The sequence below is a fragment of the Carassius carassius genome, chromosome 24 (genome assembly GCF_963082965.1).
Source record: "Carassius carassius chromosome 24, fCarCar2.1, whole genome shotgun sequence".
In the NCBI taxonomy this organism is placed as follows: Eukaryota; Metazoa; Chordata; class Actinopteri; order Cypriniformes; family Cyprinidae; genus Carassius; species Carassius carassius.
In genome coordinates, this window is record NC_081778.1 from 13,056,410 (window position 1) to 13,080,197 (window position 23,788).

Genomic DNA, 23,788 nt, shown 5'->3' on the forward strand with positions numbered 1-23,788 from the left:
TATATTGACAATAATGGCTGTATGTTAAGTTATTTTCAGAGGATAGTGGATATATACTGCTATACAAGCAACACATTGACTATAATATAAAATATTATAGACTATAAAATAAAAATATATTATAAAATATTTATATTATATAATATAAAATATAAAATATATCCAAGTTTCATTTCTATAGTATTGTCCCTTGAGAAGATATACTAAATTGGTTGCTGAAATGAGAGGGGTGTACTCACTCTTGTGTGTGTGTGTGTGTGTGTATATATATATATATGTATATACACACACACACACACACACACACACACATACACACACATATGTATGTATACATGTATATACAATGTTTTTCCTACATTAAAGTTTGTCCCGCCAAAACCTTATTTGATCTGTAATTGTGTTTTGTGAGCTAAGCAGGCTACTGACAGAGTGACGGAGAGAACGAGCACAGCGCCCCACCCCCGCGCGGGCACTCTCTGTCTTCAGTTCTGTGTTTGCTCTATCCCTCTCATCAAAATCAGCTGATCCCAGGGTCGTCGCTAGTGTGGTGAAAGGTGGTGACGATTATAGGGGCACACGGCTGAGGGGGTGCCCCTGGCAATCTCAACTGTCTGGCTGAGGCCAGCATAAAAAGACGCTCAGGACAGTTGAAAGGCCACTGCTGCTTGTGGTCACAAAAGCTTACCATTTTCACGTGTTTTCAAGCCTTGCCACTTGTCGATTTAAACATTAAAAAGTTTAAGTTTAAAGCAGAGTTTAAAGCAGTCAACACAAGACGCGGAACAGCTCAACTGAGAAGCTGTTACTCGCACGCTGTGTTCGGTGAGCACGCGGAGAGAGCCACGTCTCACAGACAGCGACACTGAACTGAGCTCTCCTTTGTGAAGTTCTCCTCGAACTTCCTCCTGCACCTGAATGAACAACTACAAATCGCAGTTTAAACAAACAGAAAAGGATGTGAAAGAGCCCAATTCAGCACCACGGTGTTCTGGTGTTCAGAATCCATGCAGAGAGAGGTGTCTCAAAACGCTTGAATACTGAATTTGCCTTATTTTGCTCTTGTACCCTAAATACAAATACCGTCAAATTCACACCGTCTTGCAAATGTTCAAAAAAAAACGGTTATGTCTTAAGTGAAAATAAAAAGTTTAGAAAAAATTTTGACGTATTATATTGGATGGATTCATTGTCTCTTAAAGTGACCGCGCCTAATTTAGCTATATAGCTGCTGTAATGTTAATCCAAGAAAATGAAAGACAGAAAATCACACTATGCTCTTGACTGAATTACTTTGTAGTTTTAACAAGAATTAATGCACAGTCAAACCAGCAATTATTCAGACACCAGATATATTTTTTTTACTAGTTGGTGCAGGACACTATAAAAGAACATACACATCTGAAATGAGAAAGTAAGTGTGCTTACCCCATTTAGCAAGAGTGTTAAGTAAAATTTAGCCTTAATAATCCACAGTATGTATAGGCCTATGACAATGTGTAGTAAATTACCTATACAATAATTTAGTTTAAAGTTAGACTGGAGTGAGATGAAACTAGATCTGTTGCTATAGCTAGATGCTAATTTTATAAAATTCTATATGGTAAAAAGTACAATATTACACCTTTTAACGTTGCGTTTTTAATTGATATGATTATACTAAAATAGTTATCAGGTCTATCAAAAAAGGATTTTATCTTTCTTAACTATGAAAGCCAGTCATGGAAAAATCAAAGCTTTTTTTGCAAAGAGGGCAAGAAAAGATGACAGTGATCGTTTTTTCATTAATAGGATAAAAAAACTGTTTCTTTGTATTTGTTTTAAATGTAACATTTATTGTCAATCTTGGACTTGCAGATCATGTGGGTACTAGGGTACTCTTTGCTGTGTGTGGATGACCATGTCGGTCAGCCACCACCGAAGACCAATTGTGACCCAGGAAAAACCCTGATATATACACAGTGCACAGCATAAATGAGTATACCCCCTCTGAATAAATATAAAATATGTATTTTCTTAATGATCACTAAAATAATTCATGCGAAGATGGCAAAATTGAAACATATTAAACATATACTTAATAAAAAAAAAAAAAAAAATATATATATATATATATATATATATATATATATATATGCCCTTTTTTTTGGAAGACAAGTATATTAGCCAATTTTGTTTAAATGAAAGACTGTAGAAATGAGTACACCCTAGATTTAATTCAGAAAATGTATAATATTCTAGTACTTAGTATGTCCACCAGAACTTAAATTATACTGCTCTGACCCTCCTTGGCACTGAGTGTACAAGTTATTTACAAATTTTCACATCTGTCCTGTTTAACTCCTGAAATGAATGCTCTGGTCTTTAATGGGGAATTTGCTCAGCTCGTCTCTACAGAATCCCCCACAGCTGCTCAAGAGTGTTAAGATTGAGTGAAATACATATTCACTGAAGGATTTTCACCTTGGGAGAATGAATATCTTCATTTTCCTGCTGAAAAAATGCCCAGTAATGCAGGGAATTAGGGGATGGTAGCATCTTCTGTTTCAAGTTTTTGTATTACATCACACAGTAGTGAATTCATGCCAGCATTGATAAAGCACAACTGATTGATCAAGCAGGCTTGTTAGAACATTATATCTCCAAAGAACCCTAATATGTCTTCTAAGTAACGAGTAATTGCAGAATTTTAATTTTTTTTTAAAGGGGTGTACTCATTTATGATGTGCACTGTATATATATATATATATATATATATATATATATATATATATATATATATATATATATATATGTTGATGATATTCAATAAAAAAAATAAAAAAATAAAAAAGCTAACCACTAAAAGTGTCTCAGGACATGGTTCCTGACAAGATTCCATTTGCATAAAGTAGGTCTAACTATATTCTCAAGGTCTCTTACATCTTTCCAGCTCGTCCACCCACACTACACTACAGGAACGATCAGACAGAGTATGACAGCTTGACTTGTAAACATGATGTAAAAAAAAAAAATAAAAAAAAAAAAGGTTAATGACTGAGGCAAATCCTGGAGGTCAAATGAGCTGCTGTCTGATGCTTTGATGGACAGCTGAGGGATACCAGAGTTCATAGCTTTGTAGGCACAGACACGGTCAACTGCTTATGATATTGACAGATGCATGCAAGAAACACGAGCATGCCGAAAACTGAAATTTAGACTGTTGCAGTTAATGAGAGGGTGAGACAGATGATTGAGTTTAAACAGCTTCATCTCATTAAGTGTTTGTGCCAAATTTACCAGCACACTTACTTCCTTGAGCTTTGTGCGTTCTGCTCTACTCAACTGCTCGCATCATTATGGTAATCTGCAGTGAGCAGCTGTACTGTACACACCGCCGCCAATGGTGCTCGCTCACTCACACAGACAGATACTGTGCCCAAATATGCATACTTTCCAACGCTGTTCCAGAATGCACAACGGAGTATGTCAAATGAGTATGACTTCTGAAAACAGTCATGACACTGGATGACGTACTGCACCTGCTGACATTCTATGGCCATTTTCACAATAAGTTCATCTGCTCCGCTTTCCTCCTTATTGTGGGTTTAGCAGGCACCAAACACAGCAAAACAAATGGACAGAAAGCATCATGAAGAGAAAAAGGAGTGTGGTAAAACTGTTTAATATAAGCAGCCTTAAAGGGATAGTTCACCTAAAAATGAAAATTAGCCCATGATTTACTCACCCTCAAGCCATCCTAAGTGTATAAAACTTTCTTCTTTCAGGTGAATACAATTGGAGTTACATTAAAAAATGTCCTGGCTCTTTTAAGCTTTATAATGGCAATGTATGGTGGTCAAGTGTTTGAAGCAGAATAAAGTGCATCCATCATACAAGAACTCCACACGGAGCTAGAGATTATGGTTTATAAAGTTTCAAATACGGATATTTCTCTTACACAAATGCATCAAATCACTTCAGAAGGCCTTTATTAACCCCCCGGAACCATATGGAGCACTTTTTATGATGGATGGATGCACTTTTTTTGGGCTTCAAAATCTCGACCACCGTTCACTGCCATCATAAAGTTAGGACATTTTTTTAATATGTATAATTCTGACTTCAAAAAGAAAGCCATATAAACCTAGGATGGCTTGAGAGACAGTAAAACTTTACTTTTCAGTAAACTGCTTTCACAGTTGCTGTGGCACAAAGGACGAAGAAGACTACAGCAACATGGCAGCTATAGTATGACAGCTTGACTTAAAAACATGATGTAAAAAAAAGAGAGGGTTACTGGCCATCTCAATGACTGAGGCAAACCCTGGAGGTCAAATAAGTTGCTGTCTGATGCTTTGATGGACAGCTGAGGGATACTAGAGCTTTGCAGGCACAGACACAGTCAACTGCTTATAATATTGACAGATGCGTGCAAGAAACCCAAGCATGTCGAAAACAGAAAATTATACTGTTACAGTTAATGAGAGAGTGAGACAGATGATTGACTTTAAACAGCTTCATCTCATTAAGTGTTTGCACCAAATTTACCAGCATTCTTGAAAAGCACACATACTGTACACACTCACTCCCATCCTTTTGTTTTTGATGTCTAGAAAGTAGTATTTTAGACAAATCATCTCTGTTTTGCATAAATCATGCTCATAAAGCATGAACAATAAGCTCTGACAGCTTCGGGCCCATTTTGCTCAAGGTTCGCGTGGGAGTTTTCAGTAACTCTGGTGTGAGCTAAGTTATCATCAATGAAGCCATTCCCACAAGACTCTCCTTTAGCCATATGGATAGGGTTTGATTATTGCTCATTGACCAGAGCTCGCCATTTACCCTCAGCAGGCCTTGAACACAGATCTGACCAGAGCACTGTTCTGGTAATTGACTTCACTTAAGACCCAAATAGAAGATATTGGATCAGGAAAAACCTATGTGCATCCCTTACAGAAGCACATGAGCTCATCCTTTATCATATTTGTTCAATATCGACTTGGACTGTTAAAGAACACTGGGTAAATACATATTAAGGTGGGAAGTCATGACCTAATGGTTAGAGAGTTTGACTCCTAACCCTAAGGTTGTGAGTTTGAGTCTCGGGCCGGCAATACCATGACTGAGGTGCCTGTAAGGCAAGCACTGTACTCCAAACTGCTCCCCGGGCATCGCAGCATAAATGGCTGCCCACTGCTCTGGGTGTGTGTTCACAATGTAAATAATTATACAGGTGCATCTCAATAAATTAGAAATGTCGTGGAAAAGTTAATTTATTTCAGTAATTCAACTTAAATTGTGAAACTTGTGTATTAAATAAATTAAATGCACATAGACTGAAGTAGTTTAAGTCTTTGGTTGTTTTAATTGTGAAGATTTTGGCTCACATTTAACAAAAACCCACAAATTCACAGAAAATCTCAGCAAATTAGAATGTGGTGACATGCCAATCAGATAATCAACTCAAAACGCCTGAAAAGGTTTCCTGAGTCTTCAAAATGGTCTCTCAGTTTGGTTCACTAGGGTACACAATCATGGGGAAGACTGCTGATCTGACAGTTGTCCAGAAGACAATCATTGACACCCTTCACAAGGAAAGCCACAAACATTCATTGCCAAAGAAGCTGGCTGTTCACAAAGTGCTGTATCCAAGCATGTTAACCTGTTAACCAGACCCCCCATTATGGGACTCACAGCTGAAAGTGCCCTACCTAACTTAAAATGGTAACAGTTCTTTACACTTCAGTGTGTTACACACATAATTTTGGTGTCTTTGGAAAGAAGACCCTTTGGGCTTTACTTTTTATCAACCAGAGTTGATATTGCTCAAAAAGATTAAAAGGTATAGACACTGAAGTGCCTTGAAAAAATTTTTACCACACTGATTTTTTTTTAATATACACACATATATATAAATACATGAAATCAGTCCTGGAGCAATCTAGAAATTATGTCTCATAAGTTTATATTTCAAATTTGAAGAAGATACCATGAAAAATGAGATTCCTGCAACCATTTTTCTGATACAATGTCTAGTCCCCCCACCCCCCAAATATAAAAATATTTACCACAAGTTGAGTGGAAGGAAAAAGTGTGGAAGAAAAACAGAGAGAACCTCAGCCTTATTAGGATTGTCAAGCAAAATCGATGCAAGAATTTGAGGTGACTTCACACAGAATGGACTGAGGCTGGGGTCAAGGCAACAAGAGCCACAACACATAGACATTTCAAGGAATTTGCTGAATCACAGACAACGTTAGAGGTGTCTTACCTGGGCTAACGAGAAGAAGAACTGGACTGTTGCCCATTGATCCAAAGTCCCCTTTTCAGATGAGAGAAAATTTTGTATTTCATTTGGAAACCAAAGTCCTAGAGTCTGGAGGAAGGGTGGAGAAGCTCATAACCCAAGTTGCTTGAAGTCCAGTGTTAAAGGGTTAGTTCACCCAAAAATTAAAATTATGTCATTAATGACTCACCCTCATGTCGTTCCAAACCTGTTAGACCTTCGTTCATCTTCAGGAACACAGTTTAAGATATTTTAGATTTAGTCCGAGAGCTTTCTGTCCCTCCATTGAAAATGTATGCACAGTATACTGTCCATGTCCAGAAAGGTAATAAAAACATCATCAAAGTAGTCCATGTGACATCAGAGGGTCAGTTAGAATTTGTTGAAGCATCGAAAATAAATTTTGGTCCAAAAATTAAAAAAAAATTACAACTTTATCCAGCATTGTCTTCTCTTCCGGGTCTGTTGTGAGGGCATACACAACACTGCAGTGTAGTGATGATGGTTCGCAAATGAATCATTCGATTTAACCGGTTCTTCTTAGTGAACCGGTTGAACCATTTCACCAAATCGAACTAAATCGTTTGAAACAGTTCGCGTCTCCAATAAGCATTAATCCACAAATTACTTAAGCTGTTAACTTTTTTAATGTGGCTGACACTCCCTCTGAGTCAAAATAAACCAATATCCCGGAGTAATTCATTTACTCAAACAGTACACTGACTGAACTGCTGTGAAGAGAGAACTAAGGATGAACACAGAGCAGAGCCAGATACCGAGTGAAAGATTGACTCATTCTCGAGTCAAGAACCAGTTGCATCAGTTTTCGGATCACCAGTACACTGAACTGAGAACCGTTTCTGTCGGACGCATCCGATTTGAGAACCAAGGAGCTGATGATACTGTGCATGCGTGATTCAGCGTGAAGCAGGCTGACACACAGCGCATCTGAACAGAACTGTGTCTTTTGGTGATTGATTCTGAACTGATTCTGTGCTAATGTTATGAGCGCGGGTAAACCGAAGGCTTGAATCAAGGGCAATCATTGCCAATGACGTCATTATGTCGAGCGCAAAAGAACCGGTGAACTGTTTTTTTTTCAACCGGTTATTGAATCGAACTGTCCAAAAGATCTGGTTCGCGGAAAAGAACCGAACTTCCCATCACTACTGCAGGGACTTACGTCAGCAGCCTCACTGCAGTCACTGCACCTGTTTACCAAGAAATCTTGGAGGACATCATGCTTCTTTCTGCTGATCAGCTTTTTGAAGATGCTGATTACATTTACCAGCTGGATTTTGCCCCTGCCTACACTGCAAAAAGTACCAAAAGTTGGTTGGATGACCATGGTGTTTGTGTGCTTGACTCGCCAGCAAACTCACCAGATCTGAACACCATAGAGAATCTATGGGCTATTGTCAAGAGGAAAATGAGAAACAAGAGACCAAAAAATGCAGATGAGCTGAAGGCCACTGTCAAAGAAACCTGGACTTCCATAGCACCTCAGCAGTGCCACAAACTGATCACCTCCATGCCACCCTGAATTGAGGAAGTAATTAAATTGGAAGTAAGAATTGGTGGGTTTTTGTTGAATGTGAGAAAATCATCAAAATTTAAAGAACCAAAGACTTAAACTACTTCAGTTTGTGTGCATTTATTTTATTTAATACACAAGTTTCACAAGTTGAGTTGAATTACTGAAATAAATGAACTTTCACACAACATTCTAATTTATTGAGATGCACCTGTATTATATTACGGATGCACAATAAATATCGGCTGATATTTAATGAGCATCTGGTCAGTAAAGCTGGTTCTCTTATCAGTGATAAATCTCTACGCATGCGTTATTTTACGTGGAGCAGCATTTACTATATAGAGTTGTTGTTCACTGACAAGCTGCGCCAAACCATGATCATATTTTGCACATTTTTTGTGCAGCTTGTCAGTGAACAACGTCTCCTTTACTGAAAATATTTGCATTAAATATCGGCTAATATTTATCGTGCATTTCTATATTATATCATATTATATTATATTATATTATTTTATATTTGTAACGGAGAGTCAGAGGCGTTCGGATCCATTTGCTGAATTTTATTAAGAGAATGGTCATACAGGCAGAAATCAGGAATGGCGTCAGGTATGTTAGGGATATCCAAAATCATTAACGGTAACAAGCAGAGATCAGGGCAGGCAGCAGAGAGTCAGAGTCGGTTATACAATCCAAGATAATACATGGGAAGAACAAACTCTAGGAAAAACGCTCAGAAATGTCAGACAGTCTAAACAAGACTTCGCAATGTGGTGGAGTGATTGTGGTGCTTATATGTGTGTGTAAATAAGGTGCAGCTGTGGCAAGGAGTTTGGCTAATGAATGAGAAGTGACATCTGGTGGTTGATGGGTGGAATGGTCCTGAGTGGAGTGCCCTCTACTGAAGTTCATGGGCACTCCACCTAATGATCGTGACATAGCCCCCCCCCCCCCCCCCACCTCCCAAAGGAGCAGCTTCCAGACACTCAAAACAATCTTAACTCAGGAACAGGCACCCACCGTGGGCTTAACTCGGGAACAGGGGCCCGCCATTGGCTTAACTCAGGAACAGGGCTTAACTCGGGAACAGGGCTCCACCAAGGCAGAGCAGGTGGCGTGGAAGCCCACCAGAGTGGAGCAGATGGAGCTGGAGCCCACCAGGGCGGAGCAGAGGACCACCACAGCTGAGAAGACGGGACAGAAGCCCACCAGGGTGGAGCAGACGACCACCACAGCTGAGAAGACGGGACTGAAGCCCACCAGTGCGGAGCAGACGACCACCACAGCCGAGCAGACGAGACAGAAGCCCACCAGGGCGGAGAAGATGATGAGACAGAAGCCCACCAGGGCGGAGCAGAGGACCACCACAGTGGAGTTGATGGCACAGGAGAGCAAATCTGGTCAGGTGGGACTGAAACAGAGAACATAAACAGGTTAATAGCGGCCTCCCTGGCTGTGATGAGATGGTAGCTGGCCTCTGTGGTTGTGACAGGGCAGGCGGTGAGTTCATGGAGGACCTCCATGGCTGCGACAGGACAGACAGAGAGTTGGTGGCTGGCCTCCGTAGCAATGACCGGAACGAATGAGAGCTCATAGACGGCCTCCATGGCCGTAACAGGATAGGACGAGAGCTCTGGAAGTTCGGCTGAGATCTGACAGGGCACTGGAAGTGTGGCTGAGACGTGATGAGGCTCTGGTAGATCTGTGGTGATTTGACTGGGTTCATGAAGATCAACTGTGACTTGACTTAGATCATGAAGATCAACTGTGACTTGACTGTGCTCATGATGATCAACTGTGACTTGACTGTGCTCATGAGGATCGACTGTGACTTGACTTGGTTCCTGAAGATCGACTGTGACTTGACTTGGTTCCTGAAGATCGACTGTGACTTGACTTCGTTCCTAAAGATCGACTGTGACTTGACTTGGTTCCTGAAGATCAACTGTGACTTGACTTGGTTCCTGAAGATCAACTGTGACTTGACTTGGTTCCTGAAGATCAACTGTGACTTGACTTTGCTCATGAAGATCAACTGTGACTTGACTTTGCTCGTGAAGATCAACTGTGGTTTTACTTGACTCTTGGGTGTTAATGGTGACTTGACCTGACTCTGGACGGTCAGCGGAGACTTGACCTGACTCTGGACGGTCAGCGGTGACCTCACTAGACTCCAGGATATCAACAGGGACCTGATCAACGGTGACCTGACTAGACTCATGAAGTTTAACTGTTGTTTCACTTGACTCTTGGGTGTTAATGGTGACTTGACCTGACTCTGGATGGTCAGCGGAGACTTGACCTGACTCTGGACGGTCAGCGGTGACCTGACTAGACTTCGGGATATCAACAAGGACCTGATCAACGGTGACCTGACTAGACTCATGAAGTTTAATTATTGTTTCACTTGACTCTTGGGTGTTAGTGGTGACTTGACTTTGTTCTGGACGGTCAGCGGAGAATTGACCTGACTCTGGATGGTCAATGGTGACCTGACTAGACTCCGGGAAAATCAACAGGGACCTGATCAACGGTGACCTGACTAGACTCATGAAGTTTAACTGCTGTTTCACTTGACTCTTGGGTGTTAGTGGTGACTTGACTCTGGAAAGTCGACGGGGACCTGACTTGACTCTGGAAATTCAACTGAGGATGCAATCTTGTGCAGCTGCGCTGGGCTGGCGGCCCTCTTGTGCAGCGGCGCTGGGCTGGCGGCCCTCTTGTGCAGCGGCACTGGGCTGGCGGCCCTCTTGTGCAGTGATTTTGGGGCTTTAAAGTCCTCTGCCTCTCCCACAGTGAAAAGAGAACCACATAACAAGAGTGCAAAGTCCATTATGTCCCTTAAGCTGCCATTAGACTCCCCTCTAGGTAACCATGATTTTACTGGTTCATTGAGTCCAAAACGGAATAAATCCTTAAACAACACTTCATCTAAACCAACTCACAGAACTGTTGAACATAGTCCTCAATAGATCGATCTCCTTGCCTTAGATTTAACAGCTGGTCGACTGGATCTGTGGTTAGGCTGGATTGGTGATAGGCTGACATTGAAACCGGAACAGATACCTCAGTGACAAGGGGATACCGGGCTGCTGGATCCTGGTATAGCGAAGTCTTCTGTAACAGGGAGTCAGAGGCGTTCGGATCCATTTGCAGAATTTTATTAAGAGAATGATCATACAGGCAGAAATCAGGAATGGCGTCAGGTATGTTAGGGATATCAAGAATCATTAACGGTAACAAGCAGAGATCAGGGCAGGCAGCAGAGAATCGGAGTCGGTTATACAATCCAAGATAATACACGGGAAGAACAAACACTAGGAAAAATGCTAGGAAATGTCAGACAATCTAAACAAGACTTCGCAATGTGGTGGAGTGATTGTGCTGCTTATATGTGTGTGTAAATAAGGTGCAGGTGTGGCAAGGAGATTGGCTAATGAATGAGATGCAGGTGTTGCAAGGTGATTGTGATGCAGTGACTCATGGGGAATGCAGTTTGGGTGTTGTGCAACAGTATGGAGTTGCTAGTGTCCAAGTGACATCTGGTGGTTGATGGGTGGAATGGTCCTGAGTGGAGTGCCCTCTACTGAAGTTCATGGGCACTCCACCTAATGATCGTGACATAGCCCCCCCCCCAAAGGAGCAGCTTCCAGACACTCAAAACAATCTAGGAGGGCGGTGGAGCGGAGGCAGAACAGGGGCAGGGATGGAGGGTCAGGTCCATGAGGAAGTGCAGTGGTCAGGGACCGGGGCAGAGCAGGCGGAACTGGAGCCCTTCCTGGGACTAACATGGAGATCATGAGCCTTTCCTGGACCTGACATAGGAAACAGGGGCCTGCCATGGGCTTAACTCGGAAACAGTGGCCCGCCATGGGCTTAACTTGGGAACACGGCTTAACTCGGGAACAGGGACCCGCCATCGGCTTAACTCGGGAACAGGGCTTAACTCGTGAACAGGGGCCCGCCATGGGCTTAACTCGGGAACAAGCACCCGCCGTGGGCTTAACTCGGTAACAGGGGCCCGCCATGGGCTTAACTCAGGAACAGGCACCCACCGTGGGCTTAACTCGAGAACAGGGGCCCGCCATTGGCTTAACTCAGGAACAGGGCTTAACTCGGGAACAGGGCTCCACCAAGGCAGAGCAGGTGGCGTGGAAGCCCACCAGAGTGGAGCAGATGGAGCTGGAGCCCACCAGGGCGGAGCAGAGGACCACCACAGCTGAGAAGATGGGACAGAAGCCCACCAGTGCGGAGCAGACGACCACTATAGCTGAGCAGATGAGACTGAAGCACACCAGGGCGGAGCAGAGGACCACCACAGCCGAGCAGACGAGACAGAAGCCCACCAGGGCAGAGAAGATGATGAGACAGAAGCCCACTAGGGCGGAGCAGAGGACCACCACAGTGGAGTTGTTGGCACAGGAGAGCAAATCTGGTCAGGTGGGACTGTAACAGAGAACATAAACAGGTTAATAGCGGCCTCCCTGGCTGTGATGAGATGGTAGCTGGCCTCTGTGGTTGTGACAGGGCAGGCGGTGAGTTCATGGAGGACCTCCATGGCTGCGACAGGACAGACAGAGAGTTGGTGGCTGGCCTCCGTAGCAATGACCAGAACGAATGAGAGCTCATAGACAGCCTCCATGGTCGTAACAGGATAGGACGAGAGCTCTGGAAGTTCGGCTGAGATCTGACAGGGCACTGGAAGTGTGGCTGAGACGTGATGAGGCTCTGGTAGATCTGTGGTGATTTGACTGGGTTCATGAAGATCAACTGTGACTTGACTTAGTTCATGAAGATCAACTGTGACTTGACTGTGCTCATGATGATCAACTGTGACTTGACTGTGCTCATGAGGATCGACTGTGACTTGACTTGGTTCCTGAAGATCGACTGTGACTTGACTTGGTTCCTGAAGATCGACTGTGACTTGACTTGGTTCCTGAAGATCTACTGTGACTTGACTTGGTTCCTAAAGATCGACTGTGACTTGACTTGGTTCCTGAAGATCAACTGTGACTTGACTTGGTTCCTGAAGATCAACTGTGACTTGACTTGGTTCCTGAAGATCAACTGTGACTTGACTTTGCTCATGAAGATCAACTGTGACTTGACTTTGCTCGTGAAGATCAACTGTGGTTTTACTTGACTCATGGGTGTTAATGGTGACTTGACCTGACTCTGGACGGTCAGCGGAGACTTGACCTGACTCTGGACGGTCAGCGGTGACCTCACTAGACTCCAGGATATCAACAGGGACCTGATCAACGGTGACCTGACTAGACTCATGAAGTTTAACTGTTGTTTCACTTGACTCTTGGGTGTTAATGGTGACTTGACCTGACTCTGGATGGTCAGCGGAGACTTGACCTGACTCTGGACGGTCAGCGGTGACCTGACTAGACTTCGGGATATCAACAAGGAGCTGATCAACGGTGACCTGACTAGACTCATGAAGTTTAATTATTGTTTCACTTGACTCTTGGGTGTTAGTGGTGACTTGACTTTGTTCTGGACGGTCAGCGGAGAATTGACCTGACTCTGGATGGTCAATGGTGACCTGACTAGACTCCGGGAAAATCAACAGGGACCTGATCAACGGTGACCTGACTAGACTCATGAAGTTTAACTGCTGTTTCACTTGACTCTTGGGTGTTAGTGGTGACTTGACTTGACTCTGGAAAGTCGACGGGGACCTGACTTGACTATGGAAATTTAACTGAGGATGCAATCTTGTGGAGCTGCGCTGGGCTGGCGGCCCTCTTGTGCAGCGGCGCTGGGCTGGCGGCCCTCTTGTGCAGTGATTTTGGGGCTTTAAAGTCCTCTGCCTCTCCCACAGTGAAAAGAGAACCACATAACAAGAGTGCAAAGTCCATTATGTCCCTTAAGCTGCCATTAGACTCCCCTCTAGGTAACCATGATTTTACTGGTTCATTGAGTCCAAAACGGAATAAATCCTTAAACAACACTTCATCTATACCAACTCACAGAACTGTTGAACATAGTCCTCAATAGATCGATCTCCTTGCCTTAGATTTAACAGCTGGTCGACTGGATCTGTGGTTAGGCTGGATTGGTGATAGGCTGACATTGAAACCGGAACCGATACCTCAGTGACAAGGGGATACCGGGCTGCTGGATCCTGGTATAGCGAAGTCTTCTGTAACAGGGTGTCAGAGGCGTTCGGATCCATTTGCAGAATTTTATTAAGAGAATGATCATACAGGCATAAATCAGGAACGGCGTCAGGTATGTTAGGGATATCAAGAATCATTAACGGTAACAAGCAGAGATCAGGGCAGGCAGCAGAGAATCGGAGTTGGTTATACAATCCAAGATAATACACGGGAAGAACAAACACTAGGAAAAATGCTAGGAAATGTCAGACAGGCTAAACAAGACTTCGCAATTTGTGTGTAAATGAGGTGCAGGTGTGGCAAGGAGATTGGCTAATGAATGAGGTGCAGGTGTGGCAAGGTGATTGTGATGCAGTGACTCATGGGGAATGTAGTTCGGGTGTGGTGCAACAGTATGAGAGGTGCTAGTGTCCAAGTGACATCTGGTGGTCGATGGGTGGAATGGTCCTGAGTGGAGTGCCCTCTATTGAAGTTCATGGGCACTCCACCTAATGATTGTGACAATATTATATTATATTATATTATATTATATTATATTATATTATATTATATTATATTATATTATATTATATTATATTATATTATATTATATTATTAAAATTATAATATGAAAGAAAAGTTAGTTTGGGGTTAGCAAAATGTTTTAATGTCTTTGAAAGAAGTCTTTTATTCTCTTCAAGCATTTTTTATAAAAAAATGCAGTAAAAACAGGATTATTTTGAAATATTATTACAATTAAAAATACTTATTTTCTATTTTAGCATGTATTAAAATATATTTATTTTCATTTATTCCTGTGATGGTAAAGCTGAATATTCAGTAGCCACTTCTCCACTGTTCAGTGTCACAGAAATCATTCTTATATGCTGATTCGGTGCTGCAAATACATTCCTCGTAGAAAACAGTTGTGCTGCTTCATTATTTTTTTGGGAAAATGTGATGCATTTTTTTCTTGTATTCTTGTATGAATACAAATTTCAAAAGATCAGCATTTATTTGAAATAGAAATCTAAAAAATTTTAATAAACTAAACAAATTTACTGTGTTTGCTGAATGTTTTTATTATTATTATTATTATTTTTATTATTATTATTATTATTATTATTATTATTATTGTTTAAAAATATATATATATTTTTTTTTTATAATATTTTACTGACCCTAAAGTTTTGAACAGTAATGTATTTTTCAATTTCATAGTATTTTTCAAATTCAAATGTGCCCAGAAAAATGTGACTTTGCTGAATAAAATTATTAATTTATTTTATTAAAATAATAATAATAATAATAATAATAAAATCTTACTGACCTTAAAGTTTTAAACAGTAGTCTAATTTGGAATTTCACATTACTGATCAAATCAATGACGACATGTAGAGCACTGAGAACTGAAAATTACTGGAGAAAATGGACCATATTGGAAACAAATGAAACATTACATTCATCGAGCACATGCTAGAATCTAAAAATGCAATAAAATGATAGCCTCTTGGCTTGAGTTATTTAGAGTGAATCACTGTTGACCATAAAATCTTCTTTAACAAACAAAAGCATTGAACCTAAGGAAACCATAAAAGTACCAAACCACTACCAATCTCTTTATGTCGTTGCACATCTTCTTGTTTCTGTATTTATTAGCACTGAGAGACGCCGAAAGCTCCAGCACTGTTGGGAGATAGATTTGGCTGGATGGCTTTCATTTGGAAAAACAATAAAACAACCTTTGCTCTCCATAAACGAATCAATACTTTAACTGCATGCTTCCCTTCGGCTTCATACGTTAAACAACAAACATTTAAGTCCCTTTGTGTATACAGAAGCTGCCTGTCCTGCAGGATGTAAACACAGAATTGACACGGGATCAGCTGATGGATACTTCAGAAGCTGTATGAAATCAATACTGAGCCATATATCAAACTCCCTACACATGCGAGGGGAGTGCATTGTGCAAGCATGACAATCCCATATAATACACCAGCAAGCTTAATGTCCCCTGAGACCTGTCCTCTGGGAATCTCCGTCTCTCCTTCTGTCTGTCTGATTCTTTCTTTGTCTCTCCGTCCACAAGAAAACACAGTTCTGTTCCAATACAATGAAATATAGACATACACAGACACACTAAAAGCCTTAGAAAAACTATGCATGAATCACCAGGCATTCTGAGCCAATGAAACGAAAAGAAAAAAATATATATTATTATTATTTATTTTCCATCATACCATTTTAAACAATAATAGCTTTATAATGTGTACAAACCCCTCCCAGCAGAATAGAGTTTACCCGGCAGTTAGGAGTGAATCCACTTCATCTGACAGTTCATAGTGGCGGCCTTTTATAGTATGTCATTTTTAATTCTGACAACACCCAAATTTTTTTTTTTTTTTTTTTGTATAGTATAGTATTTTTTGGTATAGTTTTGTATAGAAAGGTGACAATAAGAGGTATGCTGTGCTTCAATAGCACAAAGCTTTTAGAGGAATAGTTTTTGATAATTGGATAATTCATAATTTATGTCTTTCTGAAGATGTATGTATTTCTTGTGTAGAACACAAAAGAAGAAGTTTAGCAGCTGCTCATTTACATGCAATGAAAGTGAATGGGGACTTTTTTATTTTATTTTTTTATCAATAACAAATTTAAAGGGATACTCCACCCCAAAATGAATATTTTGTCATTAATCACTTACCCCCATGTCGCTCCAAACCCACATTGTTCATCTTCGGAACACAATTTAAGATATTTTGGATGAAAACCGGGAGGCTTGTGACTGTCCCATAGACTGCCAAATAAATTACACTGTCAAGGTCCAGAAAAGTATGAAAGACATATGTTGTTTTCATTCAAATCAAACCATAAATTCACTTAGAAACCGTATCCTTGTGTCGCGGCTGACACAGAAGAGCGTACGCAGTTTGCATTGATGCAGAGAGACACAGATGAGACAAATTGTTGAATAAAGTCGTTATTTTTGTTTTCTTTGTGTACAAAAAGTATTCTTGTCACTTCATAATGCTGCGGTTGAACCACTGATGGCAGATGGACTATTCTGACAATATCTTTCATACTTTTCTGGACCTTGACAGTGTAATTTACTTGACAGTCAATAGGACAGTTACAAGCCTCCCGGTTTTCATCCAAAATATCTTAAATTTTGCTCCAAAGATGAACAAAGGTTTTATGGGTTTGGAATGGCATGGGGTAAATGATTAATGACAAAATATTAATTTTGGGGTTGAGCAACCCTTTAAGTCTTCTTTCATACAAATCTACTGTATATGGCTTCAGAATCTTGAAACATTTCAGAATGTTTCATGTTGTGCTCCACAGTAGAAAATCAGTCATGCAGTATGTGTGTGAATAAATGAGAATTTTCATAACAAAAATGAAATTAACTGAATTAACTTTCCTTTTCGGATGTACTATCTCTTTGAAACAATTCACACACTCCACAATACAAGTACTCGTTTTGTTAATTTATGAGTATAAATGGTCTTCCTGTACTGTACAAACAATATCTTTTCCTGTGTTCAGCAGACGAGAGTTCTGAAATTGCACTGAAAACAAACAGAAGAACTGCAGCAGCAGTGCAGGAACTAAACAGACATACTTTGTGCGCACGACAGAGAAGTGAGCTGAATTATAGCGATTAGCTATCAATGTCTTTAATGAGGTTAGAACTCACTCAGCTGGACCGGCTCGCCGTGCAGAGGGAGGGGGAGCAGTCTCCGCAGAGTCAGGCTTTTTCTGAGGGGAAGAACACTTACTCATTCCTCTAATCTAGTCTGAGAGACATAAGCTTGATATCTGGCACACACTACTTCAGCCATTCAGAGTCCAAAACAGAGTGCATTCACTCTTTTTTTTCTTTGTTCAGCTTCAAAACAAAACTGTGAACAAATCTCACAGTTTCACTCCATATTTGACCCAGACCTAATGGCTTTAGGGCTACATAGATGTGCTGTTCCCTATGGAGAATCCAAATCAATACTTTTACAACAACCATTCCTGGTGGAAGACCAAAAATTATGTGAGCCTAGCAGGCAGAATGACTACCTCTCTTTGTACGTCTGCAAAAAGGATACATTAAATATTACAATTGTTTTACCTCATATGACTCCGGTTATGATATGATATCATATGATATGATTATGCTATAACCATTCAAAAATTTAAGGCATTTAAATGATAACATATATATTTTGCATCCCAATAGGTGGAACTACCCCACAGTCTGCCTAGCTTGTTTAACTGTAGCCAACTAAACATGGAGTTCAGCATACCATCCATGATGGCGAGACAGCAGGAGATAAGAACTCAGTACCAGCAGGTTAGAATATAGTGGGGCCGTCAGCTAAAAAACTATCACATCATTAACCTTTTAGCACAAAACCAGCACACACAACAACATTTAAAGTGTGCAGCTGATTGAGGGAGAAAAATTTTACAATTTCTTTTTTTCTTTTTTTTTTTTTGAAGGTTTCCAGAAGGTTTTTCAGACTTGCAGCTGGTTTTGAATTCAAACTGCTTCGTCAATATAATGAGAAAGTCAAAGGCAAAAACACTTTTTTTTTTTTTTACATTTTTCTAAAATATCTTCTTTTGTTTTCCACAGAAGAAAGAAGGTCATTCAAGGTTTGGACCAACATGAAGAGGTGTGGATTTTCATTTTTGGGTGAACTAGAAGGGATGATCATTTTCAAGATGATGATTAAATTATTATTTTCTATGATATAAGTTGATTTAGTATTATTGTATACTATTATAGTTTTTATTAATGTTTTGAATTAGATTTATATATATATATATATATATATATATATATATATATATATATATATATATATCTTCAGTTATCATTTTCATTTTAGTCAAGGTTTTTATTTTATTAGTTCTTTTTCGGATTTAGCGATAACATTTCTGAAATACCTTTTTTTTTTCAGTTTTAGCCATTTTAGTACTTCAGCTTGCAATTTTATTTATTTTTCATAGATTTTATTTCAGCTAACAAAATTTGAATAGTTTTAGATTCTGTTAACAATAACAGCCCCGTTTCAGATTTCTACAGTGAACTAAAAACACTTATAGTGTGTATCGATCTAACACTTATACCAAGTCATGAATTATTTGATAAATGCAGACAGATTCTTTGCCTGTAGAGTCCAAAAACACCAGTCAGATTTTGCTTTCAAAGCCTGTAGATAAAACCTGACCTTATATGGTCGTCACCACTGAGGTGAAAGGTTACGGCTCACCTGTCTCTCTGCTCTGGGGGCTCTTCTGCTCCTCATCCAGCCTCAGGTGGCCCAGCAGATGCTCTAGAACCTTTTCAGGGGTGCCGGGCATGGCAGCGTACCTGTGGGAGACAGAGGAGTCACTGGAGTCTTCCTCTTCGATGGAGGACAGGGAGCGACTGCTGCACCAGCCTTCCTCTTCCTCCGTGCCCTCCTCATCAATGTATCGGAAATACGGCACGTCGAACGTGGGCATGGTAGCTCGGTCAACACTGCTGGTATCAGACGTCTCGTCTTCATCCTCGTCTTCCTCCTGTTCCACCAAAGCGGCCGGCATTAAACTGCTGTCCAGATGCGGGTCCGGATCCGGGGCCACTGCACGCTTGCTGCCCATGTCGGCATCGGCCCCGACTTACCACATTGACCTGGAGGAATCGAGGATTCTCAGTATGACAGCCTGATTTCTTTCTCTCTGCACTCTGGATCTTCTGGTTTAAGATCCCTCACAAGGCAAGCAGATCCATAGGAAAGAGCGCACAGCAATGCAGCACATCCTCAGACGAGTGTGTGTGTGTGTGTGATTGAGTGCGAGAAAGAATGACTTCAGGGAGATTAGAGATAAAGTGACAAAGAGGCCGGGCTGGACAGATTACATGCAAGACAGACTGACAAGAGTGAGAAATCAGAGACGAGAGTGCTCTCAAGCGCCGCTCGCATGTGAGAGCGGGTGTGTGACTGCTTACCTCCCGGTCCAAAAGGAGGAGGGGGGAGCTCTCGGTGACGTCGTCCTCTGAGGCAGCAGCACCTCGTGGCTCCACTCTCTCTCACACACACGGACTGCTGCGTCACTGGAGGGCTGCGGAGGGGGAGGGGTTACATTATCACCAAGGAGATTATCTGTCTTCCCATCCCTGTCTGTCTCCCTCCCCTGATTTCCATCACAAAACAGTTTTAAATTAAACAGCCTACATCAAATGGTGCTGTTCAATGGGTTCGTTTAATTGAGATCCTACACAATGCACGAAAGCGCAAGGCGGCTTTGCTTGTTGGAAAGGTGGATTAATTCAACTAATTTAGTTATTTGATATTGCGTAATCCTGAATTGCAGTCAGATTATGCTGAAATGTTATGTGTTATGAGCTGGTTTGTTGGATGAATATACATGTAAACAGTATGTATGTGTATGTATAGCATATAATGAAAACATGTTTGTACAGGGATGGTCCACACAAAAATGAAAATTGTGTCAGTATTTACTCACCCTAATGTCATTTCAAATCTGTATGACTTTTTCTTCTGTGAAAAAAAAACAAAAATTTTGAGGAATGTTGGTAACTAAACAAACTTGGTTCCCATTTACTTCTATTTTATGGACAAAAATGGTATTCAAATTTCCTTCAAAATATCTTAATTTGTGTTCAGCAGAAGAAAGTTAGTCAATACAGATTTGGAGTGACATGAGGGCGAGCAAATGAAGACAGTTTTAGACCAAATTAATTTTAAAACTTAATTGAAAATGTCTGAAACAAAAAGAAATGTTAAGAAATGTTATTCCTGAGAAAACAGCAACATTTGTTTGCAGATGCCACAGACGTAATTTCTTTGCATTGGGTTGTAATTTCATAAATAATTACAACTTGATATATTGTTCAAGTAAAACTATTTATGCATTATGAAATAATAACACGTGAAATATAACTCAAAACTATGAATCAACAGAGCTAAATACTGGCTCATCTCATATATGATGATGCGAGTGTCATGATTGCAGGCATTAATTTGTCAATAATATGCAAAAATAAATAAATAAAATAATAAAGAAATCAATAGTCCCATTGTCGTAATGACGGGAATATAAGATGGATGGCTGGTAAATGTTCCCTTGCCATTAGTGGGGTTTGCAATAAATAAATGAATACATACATTTGGACCCTTGAACATTTGGATGCATGCATTTTTAAATACTTTTTTGTGGCCATTGGAAATGTATTATACACACACACACACACACACACACACACACATATATATATATATATATATATATATATATATATATATATGCAGTGGGTACGGGAAGTATTCAGACCCCCTTAAATTTTTCACTCTTTGTTATATTGCAGCCATTTGTTAAATCATGTAAGTTTTGCTAAAAAAAAATTCTCATTAATGTACACACAGCACCCCATATTGATAGAAAAACACAGACTTGTTGACATTTTTCCAGATTTATTAAAAAAGAAAAACTGAAATATCACATGGTCCTAAGTATTCAGACCCTTTGCTGTGACACTCATATATTTAACTCAGGTGCTGTCCATTTCTTCTGATCATCCTTGAGATGGTTCTACACCTTCATTTGAGTACAGCTGTGTTTGATTATACTGATTGGACTTGATTAGGAAAGCCACACACCTGTCTACATAAGACCTTCCAGCTCACAGTGCATGTCAGAGCAAATGAGAATCATGAGGTCAAAGGAACTGCCTGAAGAGCTCAGAGACAGAATTGTGACAAGGCACAGTTCTGGCTAAGGTTACAAAAAAAAAATTCTGCTGCACTTAAGGTTCCTAAGAGCACAGTGGCCTCCATAATCCTTAAATGTAAGACGTTATGGATGACCAGAACCCTTCCTAGAGCTGGCCGTCCAGCCAAACTGAGCTATCGGGGGAGAAGAGCCTTGGTGAGAGAGGTGAAGAAGAGCCCAAAGATCACTGTGGCTGAGCTCCAGAGATGCAGTCGGGAGGTGGGAGAAAGTTGTAGAAAGTCAACCATCACTGCAGCCCTCCACCAGTCGGGGCTTTATGGCAGAGTGGCCCGACGGAAGCCTCTCCTCAGTGCAAGACACATGAAAGCCCCCATGGAGTTTGCTAAAAAAACACCTGAAGGATTCTCTGGTCTCATGAGACCAAGATAGAACTTTCTGACCTTAATTCTAAGTGGTATGTGTGGTGAAAACCAGGCACTGCTCATCACCTATCCAATACAGTCCCACCAGTGAAGCATGGTGGTGGCAGCATCATGCTGTGGGTTTTTTTTTTTTTTTTTAGCTGCAGGTACAGGATGACTGGTTGCAATCGAGGGAAAGATGAATGCGGCCAAGTACAGGGATATCCTGGACGAAAACCTTCTCCAGAGTGCTCAGGACCTCAGACTGGGCCGAAGGTTCACCTTCCAACAAGACAATGACCCTAAGCACACAGCTAAAATAACAAAGGAGTGGCTTCACAACAACTCCGTGACTGTTCTTGAATGGCCCAGCCAGAGCCCTGACAGAGCCCTGACTTAAACCCAATTGAGCATCTCTGAAGAGACCTGAACATGGCTGTCCACAAACGTTTACCATCCAACCTGACAGAACTGGAGAGGATCTGCAAGGAGGAATGGCAGAGGATCCCCAAATCCAGGTGTGAAAAACTTGTTGCATCTTTCCTAAAAAAGACTCATGGCTGTATTAGATCAAAAGGGTGCTTCTACAAAATCCTGAGGAAAGGGTCTGAATACTTAGGACCATGTGAAATTTCAGTTTTTCTTTTTTAATAAATGTGCAAAAATGTCAACAATTCTGTGTTTTTCTGTCAATATGGGGTGCTGTGTGTACATTAATGAGAAAAAAAAGGAACTTAAATTATTTTAGCAAATGGCTGCAGTATCACAGAGTGAAAAATTTAAGGAGGGTCTTAATACTTTCCGTATCCACTGTGCATATATATATATATACATTTTGTGTGTATGTAATAAGGATTCTGGGAGCCAAAATTTCCCTGTTATTGTCCTGTAAAAGCCCTGCCATTTTGTCCTGTGTGTGTTATCAATCATACACAGCTCTCTGAACATGCTGAAACACACGCGCACACAGAGAGAGAGAGAGAGAACAAAGCACTCAATCCATCCCATCTCCAATATTCATATACAAGGACAGGGAATATTCATTCAATACAGCCTTAAAATTCAACCAACATGTACAAAAACAATTCACTACATCAGACATACTGTAACCATTGCTGTATATAATTATATGTACAAAACACCAATTTCTTAAACACTCAGGTGCTCAAACATTGACTTTACTAGTGCAGACTAAACCAGTCATGGAATACCCTAATATACAGTACTGTATGAAATAGAAAGAAAGTGGTGTTTGCATCTAACTTTGATCATATATCAATACTTAAAATCCACTCCGGACACTGAACTCCAATAAAGGGTCTGTTTGTTGTAGTTTAGCCAGCATGTGAACTGCAGGCATAATCATGGGTGTGTGTAAATATGTATGTGAACATCTCACGCCTTCTATAATGCTTCTGCCAACAACATATGGACCGGAAACTCACCATCACTCTTCAAAATACAACATCATTACAATGATACACTAAGAGTAGTGCATTTCAATTTAGCAGTAATCAGAGCTGGGTATTAATTGATTACATGTAATCTGGATTATGTAATCAGATTATAAACATTAAGTACTTGTTATTAGATTAAATTACATTTTAAAATACTCTTAATCGGACTACAGTTAAATTTTTACTGATTACATGATTACATATTCACACAGAGATCAGTCATTAGTCTGGTGGCTACACAGCATTTGACAACTGGATTTACAAAAATGCATTTC

At 40.5% G+C, this 23,788-nt stretch overlaps 1 protein-coding gene across 2 annotated transcripts in view; it reads right to left on the reverse strand.

Annotated features, from left to right (window-relative positions):
- LOC132102847 (rap guanine nucleotide exchange factor 5-like) overlaps positions 1–23,788 on the reverse strand; it is a 78,477-nt gene that overhangs the window by 38,668 nt on the left and 16,021 nt on the right. The window contains exons 2-3 of one of the 2 annotated variants that reach the window (XM_059507530.1): positions 19,911–20,023; positions 19,189–19,310 (exon numbers count right to left, since the gene is read on the reverse strand). In XM_059507530.1, coding sequence (XP_059363513.1) covers positions 19,189–19,310; positions 19,911–20,023 — 235 coding nt within the window. Of the gene's footprint in view, positions 1–19,188; positions 19,857–19,910; positions 20,024–23,788 lie in introns of those variants that run through there. The other variant, XM_059507531.1, reaches the window with a different exon arrangement.